Here is a 12,202-nt window from a genome sequence, read left to right as displayed (position 1 = left end):
AGGATTTATAATATTCCTCTTAAAGCAGACTATCACAACATTAGCAAAATTTATCAACTCCATATTTAATGCTTGTAATAGCTTACTTAGGGAAAAGTAATCTATGCTTAGAAGGGAACCACTATTAGCTATTGAAAACAACACAGATGACCTAAAACTTGGAAAGGAAGGGGTAAACAGAATTCACCTATAGAAGGCTCTGTCTTCATGTTCAAATAAGACATATTTCATAATATATGATCCATTACCTTCTAGTAAATTTTATCTGTAAAATCATTAAGCCTATTCAGATATTTTTGAAATGGGCCCCTGAGTTGCACATAGGAATCAAAGAAAGTGGCACTGGGGATACTCAGTCACTGGCTAAGAAAGGAATTTGAGTCAAATTCTTAGATCTAATAGCACCTAAAACCAAATCACATAAAACAATTTTTCCATTATTTTCCCCATGAAAATATTTCTTACCAATGTTCTCTCTGATTTTTGAACAAATGGAAATTTTTCTACCAGTATTGGCATTAGAAACCACGGTGTCCTATAAAAAAAAAAAAAATCAACCAATCCATGTTAGTTGCTGTCTTGGAAGGGAGCATTTCCATTCTAAGAGCAAATGTGGATACAGGAGGCAAACAATAACACCTACCTCAAGCAATTAGCACTTAAAATTAATGCATGCCTTTACAGAAAATCTGTAACTTATGGGAAAATAAACTTCTATAACCTTTGGTATCAACAGCATAATAAAGGGGAATTCTTTTTTCTATAAAAGCAAATTAACAACTTGGACTTTTTAAAAGCAAATAAACTTAGAGGGAACTTGAAGTCTACCCCTCCAAAAGAAACCTACACAACTTAAAGGCTTTCTTAGGCCCTGACCGGTTTGGCTCAGTGGATAGAACGTCAGCCTGCGGACACAAGGGTCCCGGGTTCGATTCCGGTCAAGGGCATGTACCTTGGTTGCGGGCACATCCCAGTAGGGAGTGTGCAGGAGGCAGCTGATCGATGTTTCTCTCTCATCGATGTTTCTAACTCTCTATCCCTCTCCCTTCCTCTGTGTAAAAAATCAATAAAATATATATTTTTTTAAAAAGCGCTTTCTTAGAACTGCAATTTTTATTCAAATGGCATGACACAAAAACGGAGAGGTCGCTCACTGAAAATTTTTGGATATCTTATCTGCTAAAGATAAAAGCAAAATTCCAACCATTATACATAAGTTGGAGGAGGAATATACATGCAAGTTTTAAAAATAAAGACAGTGAATAAAGAACTAAAATGCCATTTTTTGTTAGAATGTGATGTTATAGCAACAGGATACAAAAAAACATGCAGCACACAACTTGAATTTTGCTTCTATAAACAAGTTTTAGTTTCTTACTAATTGACTGCAATTTTCCTGACTCAAAATAAGTAACAAAAGTATACTCACGATGGGACATATCTTGCTATTATTTGCAAGGCCCTGTGACAAGTGTTAAAATTTGCAGGAAGATCTACAATAAAAAAATGAGAGCATGAACATCAAAGTAAAATTGAAAACTAAAAAATTATGTATTGGAAGCTAAAAGCACCTGTAACCAAAACTGAATCATTTACCAGCAAAATAATAATTTCAATATTTTTCTCCATAGCCAACTATCAATGAAGAATAAGTGGACTAATTATATAAGTAATGCATTAAGGGCAACTGATTGCATGTTAGTGCTCAATATAAAGAAAAGGTTCTATTAAGATTGCCATTAAACTTTATGATTCAACATGCATTCTCTAAGACACAGCAGGCATTTTTGCTTTAATCCACTTTATACTTACTATCATCTTCGTCATCAGAATCGGAAACATCTACATCACCTTCCTTAATGACCACTCGAGCTTTTGAAGGAAAAACAAAGTATGTTATTCTCCTGTCATTGGTCTACATAAAAAAAGTGGTTTTTCCATGATCTGAACTAGCAAAATGATTAAATTTATAATATGGAGAAAAAAGTCAAGTAACTTTATAGTTTTTAAACAACTAAAAATTCCTAACTTCTAAGACTTCGCCAGAAGTTCACTAAAGTAAATTACAACCCATAAAAATCACAGCGACAAACAAATCTAAACATTTCTGCAGTACAGGGAACAGACATGTACCAGAACTGTTGCCAACATGTGTTCTGGAATCATCAATGGTGGCACAATCTCCAAAGTGTATTTGGAAGGCAGTATTTTAATAGAGATATTTTAAAAGTGAAAAATTAAAGCAAGGAAAGAGGAACCACTTACGAGGTACAAAATGAGAAGCAATCATACTGAGACATGGTCTAAGGAAGACAGTCTGTGCTGATACCAGATTACCAAGAAAAGCCAAATACTCCTCCACCACTGTCTGACTTCTATTCAACCACTGCAATCTCTAGGGACAGGAGGAAGCGAAAGACAAAAGAAACATTTCACTGATGCAATAAATATTTCAAAGTAGTGAATCACATACTAGTCAGTGAAATAAATGGTGAACTTACCAAGAGAATATTGATAAGCTGCTCAAAGTCTTTGGTCAAGTACATAATAGAAGAGCGGAATTCTAACAGCCAGTTAATGATCTGGTCATCCTTAAGTTAAACAAAAAAAAAGTACTTTCAAAATCATAAATCCTCTAAAATATCAGAGAAGATGATATCTATCTTACACCAATCACCTATCAATAATATTTACATTAGAAAAAGGAGTCACAAACTTGGACTTAAGCCAAAATTGAGATGAAAATTTCTTAGTTTGTATCAAACTGGAAAAAAGATATTACAATAAATTTTCCAATTTTAGAAAAAAATTTTGTAGTAATTTTTACCTGGGGGTCGGGGGGGGAATTAAATGTAATACTTCCTTCTCATCACTTTTGTTTGCCCTAAAAAAGTGAAAACCCCTCAAACTTTGATACCTGGGACTTGCAGATTCAAATATTCAAATATTATAAGACCACAAGGACCTCTATCTCCTCTATATTCATGCTGACATGAAAGCATATTGATAACATTCAGTCTAAGCTGATTATAATTAGAGTCATCAATAAATATAAAATTTTCTCAAACCAATCTGACACTGGATTTAAATGAATCAAGATATGTTACATGTTAATGATGATTCCACTACGCCATGAAATATCTTTCAGGGAATAAAATTATTGTTCACAACTCTTAGTGACATGGGAAAAAAACTGCTAAATAAAAAGAGATCTTTGACAAGTCTGAAAATTAAATTAAACTTTAACCCATGGATTTATTTTAAAAAAGAAAAAAAGAAAAATAAGCCATGAATAAAATATAGTATCAAGTTACATAAAACATAGTTCATATTCATGCCTATATACAACATACACAAGAAAAAACTAACAGCCCCATATTTTAAAGAAAACGGTAAATGCAGATTAAGACTCAGTAGAGAAAGAGCTCTAATAAACAAAAGCAGTACAGTGTTGTACCTATAGTAACAGACTATTAACAGTGTTGTACCTAGAGCAGGGGTGGGCAAACTTTTTGACTCGAGGGCCACAATGGGTTCTTAAACTGGACCGGAGGGCCGGAACAAAAGCATGGATGGAGTGTTTGTGTGAACTAATATAAATTCAAAGTAAACATCATTACATAAAAGGGTACGGTCTTTTTTTTTTTTTTTTTTTTTTTTTTTGGTTTTATTCATTTCAAACAGGCCGGATCCGGCGGGCCGTAGTTTGCCCACAGCTGACCTAGAGTGATACACTATTAAAAGACAGGGTTGTACCTACAGTTATAGACTATTTTATAGGGAGTATCATTTAGTGAGAACACACCAGGTGCCAGGCATGGTGCTCAATCCCATACATATATCTTTCCCTAATCCTACCAACACTGCAAAAGGATTTACAGTTCAGGAAAAGAGAGATTACTAAGCAACTTGCCCAACCAAGAAGCCAATAAAGAATCAGATTTAAACCTGTCTGTCTGGGTCAAAGCTTAAGCTGCACCTAATCTCTCACAATGCCTTGCACCACCTTTTCCCCACCTTCATTCAGCCACTGCTGCTTTCTATGTGCTATGTGACAAACTTCAATTAGACTATTTTCTGATGAAACCCCAAAGTAAGCTGCCAGAAAAATAAAGTAAATCAAAACTCATTTGCTATATGGTCATTTTATAATGTCCAAAACCATGTAGGGTAACATTAATGGTGTCTCACTACCACCTGAGGCAAAGACCAGCTGAGTTACTTGCAAATAAAATGAGTTACCTCTATCCTATTTCTTTCCCATAAAAAACAAAAACATGTACGACAAAATTATAAGGATAACACTTAAACTGCTCCATTCTTAAAAATAAATCAATCAGACTTTGGTGCTTTAGTACTGAAATATTATCAGAAGCAAATTACTTGCAACACCCCTCTGAACTAACTTAGGCACAACTGATGTGATTGTCCCTATGTCAAGATACCAAGGTGGAGAAAAGCTGATATAAAATACTGTGGAACACAGCCTGGCTGGTGTTGCTCAGTGGTTGAGCACTGACTTATGAACCAGGACGTCATGGTTCGATTCTGTCAGGATACATGCCCTGGTTGTGGGCTCGATCCCCAGTGGTGGGTGTGCAGGAGGCAGCATGATCAATGATCCTCTCTCTCACTGATGTTTCTATCTCTGTCTCCCTCTCTGAAATCAATCAAAATATGTATTTTTTAAAAATACAGAGGAGCACAAAGAAATGGTCCTTTTCTTTTTACTTTTCCCTGAAGGTCAGGGAAAGCCTTCAGGAAGTGATGCTTCCTCCTGCTGTCTTTAAAAAGAATGAGTGTTCTTGGGGGCTAGATTCCTTACACAGGGAAAAGTATGTCTATAAAAAACCAGAAGTAGTTCAGTATGGCTGGAGTACATGGTGAGCAAGCCAATAGATAAACCTGGGGAGCATGGAGGAGCCAGGTAAACCACTGAGGTCCTGGTAAGACAGATTTGCAATTAGGAAGATCTGCTGGAAATGTGGGGAATGGACTGAATGAACCATCATGTGCTTAGAGAGAACCAGGGGAAGTTCCATTACAGATGACATTTTAGCTGGACCTCAAAGACTAGGAGTTTTGTAAATTACCATATATTACAGGTGGTCCCCTACTTATTTAACTTACAATTTTTTGACTTCCCAATGGTGACATATACATTCAGTAGAAATCATACTTCAAATCTTGAACTTTGATCTTTTCCAAGGCTAGTGATATGCAGCATAAAGCTGGGCAAGATGATTTTGTCCAACTGCAGGCTGTTGTAAGTGTTCTGAGCATGTTTAAGGTAGACTAGGCTAAGCTATGGTGTTCAGTGTAGTAAACCCATTTTTGACTTAAGGTATTTTCAACTTACGATGGGGGTGAATACCATCATAAGTTGATGAGCACCTGTAATAGTAAACACTAATATAATACTTTATGCCAGGCACTGTTCTAAGACGTTAACATATATTAACTCATTTAATCCTTACAACCACTCCTTTAGTTAGGCATTCCCAATGGTTCCCATTTTATAGATGGGGACATGGAGGCACAGAAGTGCAGTAATTTGCCTTCAATCACAAAGGTAGCCAGATAGAGAACCTCTTACAGCCAGAGAGAACAGGCACATAGAAAGGCATAAAGATGAAAAGTGGCAAATTTATTAAATGAAGTATCTAATGAGATTGAACATTAAAAAAATACTACAGGCCATACAAAGAACTTGGTCCATTATTCTTCAACTAGAGGTCCAGTGCACAGATTCGTGCACAATGAAAGGAAATTAATTAGAAGGTGGCCAGCGGGACTGGGTGAAACGGGCGGACACACTCTGGAGCCAACCTCCCTGGCCAGCCACACCTGGGGCGGCACTGCAGCTCGAAGGGCGTCTGTGGAGTGAGTGGGGTCCCTGTGGGCATCAGGCCGAAACCAAGGGGTCCAGGAGTGGGAAAGGGCACTCTGCAAAGGTGCAGTTGCTCGGCAGCTCCTGCATTGAGCGTCTGCCCCCTGGTGGTCAGTACGCATCATACCTACTGGCCGGTTGGCTGGTCACTTAGCCTTTTATATATATACATAAGCATGAAGCTTTTCAGTAATGACATGTTTAACATGTGCTTTGGAGATAATTTAGGCTGCACTATTGATGATAAAAAATTTTAATGGGGGGTGAGATAGAGGAGAATTGAAACCTGAAGACCACTAAAGACATTATTGAAAGACTCTAGACAAGAGAACAACCACAAAAAAAGACTCAAAGATTTTTATCCCCCAAAGGATACAAAGGTAAGAGACCACAAAGACTGCAAGGTTCCTAGCTCAAGAACCAGGTGAACCCGGCCAGCTTGGCTCAGTGGTTGAGCATCAACCTATGAACCAGGAGGTCAGCCAGAGAACATGCCCGGGTTCTGGGCTCAATCCCCAGTAGGGGGCATACAGGAGGCAGCCAATAAATAGTTTCTCTCATCATTGATGTTTTTATCTCTCTCTCCCTCTCCTTTCCTCTCTGAAATCAATAAAAATATGTTTAAAAACAACAAAAGGTGAGCAATAGGTTACTTAAGTACATAAAGAAGGCTTCAGAAGGAGTAAGTTTGGAAGAGAAACAATGCTAAGTTTGGAGCACAGGTAACACTTTGACTGGCAGTTAAGAAATAAGTGTAGAGCCCACAAGAGCAGTAAGAGCTATAGATATAAGTTTGGCAGTTACAAGAACAGGTAGATTTCAAAGCTATTAAAAGTATAAGGAGATCACAGAGGAAGAATCTATAGAGTGAGAGAATGATAGAGATAAGTGGTAGGAAGACAAAGAAACTAAAGGAGAGGTTTCAAGGAATGGGTGGCCAAGTATAAACTACTACAATGAATGGGTATGAGGCTTGGGGGAAAAAAAAGCCCATCAAAATCAGTATGTAAGAACTCACTGGTAATCTTTTCATAGTAATTACAGCAGCAGTGGCCTTCACCATGAATGGGAAATGAGAAAGTGCAAATCATCAGCAGGAACAACAGCTAACAATTACAAAGCCCTTACTTTGAGGGCCTGTTCAAGTGCTTTGCATATATTAACTCACTGGATCCTCTTAACACCTCTATGTTTAAAAACCCTCTACTGGTTTTACATACAGGAGGCAAAGAAAGAGAGATTAAATAACTTGTCCGAGATCACACCCTGGATAACAGTGGAGTTGGAATTTTATCTCAGGCAATCTGACTACCACTGTCATGACAACAGATGATTCTTTCCAATATTGGACAATAAAGGAAGAAAAGGGAAACAAAATGTGTTCAATTGTTACTACGTGACAGGTATATACCATATCTTGAACTCTGAAACACTGAAAGAGTAGCAGCTTGAAAGGCAAGTCATCTTTTGTTGTTTCTTTGTTTTATATTGTTTTTGCATTGGAGAGACATGAGAGTTACCTACAGCATAGAGGAAAAGAGGTATTAGGAAAGTTTAAAGTAGGTTTTCTCAACCTTGGGACTACCGACACTTTGGGCTGGATAATTCTTTGTTTTGTAGGGCTGCCCTGTGCATTGTAGAATGTTAGCGACTCCCTGTCATCCACTCATTAGAGGTCAGGAGCACCCTTATCTTCCTCCTATTATGACAACCAAAACTGTCTCGTTTATCACTGTATAAAAGGGGTTGGCTCTAGCTGGTTTTGCTCAATGGTTAGAGCATCAGCCACGGACCTACGGGTCATGGTTTGATTCCCAGTCAAGGGCATGTACCTGGGTTGCAGGTTCAATCCCCTGGCCTCGGTTGGGGAGGCAGCCAATGGATGTGTCACTCTCACATCTATGTTTCTCCCCTCCCCCTCCGCCTTCTATTCTAAAAACCAATGGAAAAAATATCCTCGGATGAGGATTTAAAACAAAAAAGGGAGTGAAACTGCCCTTAACTGAGAACCACTGTATTAAAATAGGATGGGATCTGCCCTGGCCAGGTGACTCAGTTGGTTGGAGTGTCATCCTGTTCACCAAAAGGTTGCAGGTTTGATTCCCAGGTTGTAGGTTCAATTGCTGGGTTCAATTCCCGTCAAAAGCACATGCCTGGATTGCGGGTTTCATCCCCAGTAAGGGGGGAGTGCAAGAGGCAGCCAATCAATGATTCTCTCATCACTGATGTTTCTATCTCTCCCTCCTTTTCCCCTCCTCTCTGAAATCAGTAAAAATATATTACATTAAAAAAACAAAACAAACATATCCTCTGAAGAGGACAAAAAACAATCTTAAAAAAAGAAGATGGGATCACAGAGAGAGTAGGTTTTAAACAATGGAATAGGATCAAACAGAAGTGCAAACTAACACCTGTGCTAAGTGGCAATGACTTTGATAATGATCAAACATAAAATTAATTACCTTTATGTCTGGATCTGACAGCTGGTTCTTCAACAACTCATAGTCATTTGTTTCACCCTTAACAAGAAAGGGGAGAAATTAAGTTTTATTTGCTTTAGTTTTCTATTAAAGATCAAAGGACTTTTAACTATATCTTAATATCTGATGAAATTACAAAAGAAACATTGTAACTTCTACACATCAATTGTGGATTACAAAATCTACAGAAATTTAAAAATTCATGTTAGTGGAGCTAGGGGGCTTGGAAAAAAGAAAGTGACAATTAGCCTTAACCAGTTTGGCTCAGTGGATAGAGCGTTGGCCTGTGGACTGAAGAGTCCCAGGTTCGATTCCGGTCAGGGGCCTGTACATTGGTTGCAGGCATATCCCCAGTGGGAGATGTGCAGGAGGCAGCTGATCAATGTTTCTCTCTCATTGATGTTTCTAGCTCTCTGTCCCTCTCCCTTCCTCTCTGTAAAAAAATCATTAATATATATATTTTTTTAAAGTGACAATTAAAAAGCAATTTATTCTAGGAATTACTTTTTCTATCTCTAATTTACCCAATAAATGTTCTCTTACCCCCCCCCCCAAAAAAAAAAATTAGCCCAGCCAGTATGCTCAGTGGTTAAGTGTTGACTTATGAACCAGGAGGGCACAGGTTCGATTCCCAGTCAGGGAACATGCCTAGCTTATAGGCTCAAACCCCAGTAAGGGGTGTGCAGGAGGCAGCCAATCGATGTTTCTCTCTCCCTCCCTTCCTCTCTCTCTAAAATCAATAAAACCCTTTTTTAAAAAAGTAATTTAAATAGGTATACTTGTGTACTGACATTTGAGTATGATAGTTGATACTATCCACTCACATATGAATATAAATGGGTATTACATATAAAATAGTCATTATATGTCAATTATACCTCAATTTAAATAAAACAAAAGTCATTCATATTTTCCCTCCATTGCTGAGACTTAGTGGAATCACAAAAAAAACCCCCAAAAAGTCCCTATTAACAAAGCTGGTTTATTGTTCTAAGTAATGCTTTGGTAATTCCTTAAGAAATAGAATGCTGTGTTCTATGGTGTTTTTGCTCTAGCACTTGCTGAAAAACAAACCATATAAATAAAGCAGCTGAAGAGGTGAAACTTCAGCAAGAGATTATTACTCTAATTTTGAGCTGACAGCATCATGCTATTATTAAATATTTGATTTCAAGATAGATATCTAAAATTCATATTATTACGCTAACTGGTCTTTAGTATAATAGCTATCATTGTATTCTGACCAACAAAAAACCAAACCTTAATGTCATTATATCTCAATAAAGCTGGGGCGGGGGGCACCAAACTTCATGTGTTATCTGTTACCTTTTTGTACTTCAGCAAGACTTCTGTGACTGTTCCACCAAATCGAACAGTTTTTCTTGGGGGAGAGTTGAAGAAATCATTCTCTAATTCAAGCACATCTGAAATCCTGTACAACCAAGATTACCAAGCTATTAAGTATATGACTGAGAATGATAAAAATCACACCTCAACATTTATCAAACCATCATCATTCAGTGAGACAACTGCCTAACTGGCCCTCCCTGCTTCCACTCTTATCCCCCAACAATCCATTCTTCACTCAGAGATCTAATATTTCAAAAACTTAAAACAGATCATGCTACTTGATGTTCAACTTTCCAAAAGGTTTCCTGCTTCACTTAGAATTCAAATCCAAACTCCATAATGAGGTCTTCAAGGTCCTCATTAATCTGGCCCCTGCCTACCACTCTGACCTCATTTCCAACTACTTACTAGGCTGCAGCCAATGTCCTTTCCATTCTTTGCCAAGCTGGTTCCGGTTCCACTTGCTGTTCCCTCTATATCTGTGATTTTCAAACTGTTTCACCTCATGGCACATAAACTAATTACTAAAATTCTGCAAACACACCAAGAAATATACTTTTTGCTAATCTGACAAAAAAAAAAAAAAATAGGTAAATGCCCTAGCCAGTTTGGCTCAGTGGATAAAGCGTTGGCCTGCGGACTGAAGACTCCCGGGTTCGATTCTGGTCAAGGGCATGTACCTCGGATACAGGCTCCAGGGCGCGTGCAGGAGGCAACCAATCAATGTTTCTCTCACATCGATATTTCTCTCTGTCTTTCCCTCTCTCTTCCACTCTCTCTAAAAATCAATGGAAAAATACCCTCAGGTAAAGATTTTTAAAAAAAATGATGTTGAAAAACAAACAGGTAAATAATAATTTTTTTAAAAAAGGGTAAAATTTTGATTCATTCACACCAGATGGCTATTATTGTGTTGGTTGTTGTAATTTTTGTGACAATCTAAAGGAAAAAAGGTCAGTGCCCCTGACTAAACAGTCAAGTATTCCATGCTTTTTAAATTCTTGTAGCACACCGGTTGAAAATCATTGCTCCCCAGATCTATACATGGTTGGATTATTGTCTTCATTCAAATTGAAGTTCAAATGTCAGAGGCCTTCCCCATCAGAAATCTGAAACGCCCATCCCCGCTCTCCCTGCTCAACACCCTGTTTTATCTATTCCCTGCAGTTATCATTATCTGAAATTATCTTGTTCATCTCTTTACTGTCTTTCTCTTCCTAGACTGGACGCTCCGGTGGGGGAAATGACGTTGTGTCTTTTGACAGACTACTTTCCCCAGTGTCTAAAACAGTAGGTAGGAGCTTCCTCAATATTACAATGAATCATATTACGCTAGGTGTTTTACAAAGTTTGCTTCTTTTAAACAGCAGATTAGTGAAAAACATACAACCCTACTAATGACTCTCAAAAAGTTAAACCCCAAAATATTTTAGGGGGGTAAGGGATTTTTAAAATTTGAACAAGATAGAGACTTGTTAAGCACGTGTCCCGAAGCAAATCTCAGACAAAGAAATAAGATTCAATTTGCCATCAATGACAGCACTGCGCTGATAACCCAAACGGCCTAGGAAACTTTCCAAATCTAGACGAAGCAGCGGGAGGGAGGCGTGAAAGGCCCAAGGCAGTACCCAGGCCCGGGACGCCAGGACGGCGGGAGCCCAGCGAGGAGAAAACGGGACTCGGGAACAGAAAATCGATCAACTTCTCGATTACTTTTTCCAGCCTCTCTCCCACCGCTGGTATCCACTTAGGAAGCATGGGCTTACTCTTGAGAACCTGAGGCGACCCTCTCCCCTCTTCTCCCCCAAGCCCCCCCCCCGCCCCCATTGGCTGTCCCAGGCCCTTTCAGATCCGCTCCCCTAAGGCCGGTCCTGGGATCTGGCCCCAGCAGCGCTGAAGGAAGCCGCCCGGACTCTTACCCCGTCCTGGATGCGCGCAACGTCTTGACTCCAGAGGCCGAAGCGGCTGCATCTCCAGGCAACCGCGTGTGAAGCAGTGGAGCCGCCATTGGGCCCGACAAATGCGACAACTGCGCCTCGCGCCGGAAGTCGTGCTCCTTCGAGTACCGCCTTCGGGCCGGAAGCGGCGGCCTTCAGCCAATCGGGAACCCCACGTGGGGAGAGCGGAGTGCACTCGCGGGCTAGAGCGCCGCCAACGCCTTCTCCCCCTGCGCCCGGCCTTGGACCCCTTCTTCTCCTTGGAGGACTTTCTCGGCCCAGCGAGGTGCGGGGCTTGAAGCGGCCTCGAGCACGCTCTGCGAGGAGGGAAGTCCGGAGGGCCTGCCCGGTCCAGTTTTGAGGAACCCCAAGGAAGAGCGGCACGCCGGGGAGGTGCTAAACGGTGGCTGGGTTCCTCGAGTATGAACTTTTTGAAGTTAAAGCATGCTCTGTCAAACTGAAGAAACCGAGACCCTGTGATGACCTCAAACCCTCAGACGTTAAGTGGGAAGGGGATTCGAACTAGACGGCTAGATGGAAACATT

The 12,202-nt window shown here is 39.6% G+C and overlaps 1 protein-coding gene across 3 annotated transcripts in view; it reads right to left on the bottom strand.

Annotated features, from left to right (window-relative positions):
* The window catches only part of RRN3 (RRN3 homolog, RNA polymerase I transcription factor), a 33,137-nt gene extending 21,341 nt beyond the window's left edge, over positions 1 to 11,796 (bottom strand). The window contains exons 1-8 of one of the 3 annotated variants that reach the window (XM_059693227.1): positions 11,640 to 11,796; positions 9,697 to 9,802; positions 8,353 to 8,409; positions 2,502 to 2,591; positions 2,266 to 2,395; positions 1,813 to 1,872; positions 1,430 to 1,493; positions 466 to 535 (exon numbers count right to left, since the gene is read on the bottom strand). In XM_059693227.1, coding sequence (XP_059549210.1) covers positions 466 to 535; positions 1,430 to 1,493; positions 1,813 to 1,872; positions 2,266 to 2,395; positions 2,502 to 2,591; positions 8,353 to 8,409; positions 9,697 to 9,802; positions 11,640 to 11,728 — 666 coding nt within the window. In that variant the 5' untranslated portion in view covers positions 11,729 to 11,796. Of the gene's footprint in view, positions 1 to 465; positions 536 to 1,429; positions 1,494 to 1,812; positions 1,873 to 2,265; positions 2,396 to 2,501; positions 2,592 to 5,130; positions 7,281 to 7,301; positions 7,411 to 8,352; positions 8,410 to 9,696; positions 9,803 to 11,639 lie in introns of those variants that run through there. The other 2 variants (XM_059693229.1, XM_059693228.1) reach the window with 2 other exon arrangements.
* Between the last annotated feature and the right edge of the window lie 406 nt (positions 11,797 to 12,202).

Source organism: Myotis daubentonii, chromosome 4, assembly GCF_963259705.1.
Source record: "Myotis daubentonii chromosome 4, mMyoDau2.1, whole genome shotgun sequence".
Taxonomy (NCBI): Eukaryota; Metazoa; Chordata; class Mammalia; order Chiroptera; family Vespertilionidae; genus Myotis; species Myotis daubentonii.
The sequence above is the reverse complement of the archived record's forward strand: the minus strand, read 5'-3'. Positions and strand labels throughout refer to the sequence as shown.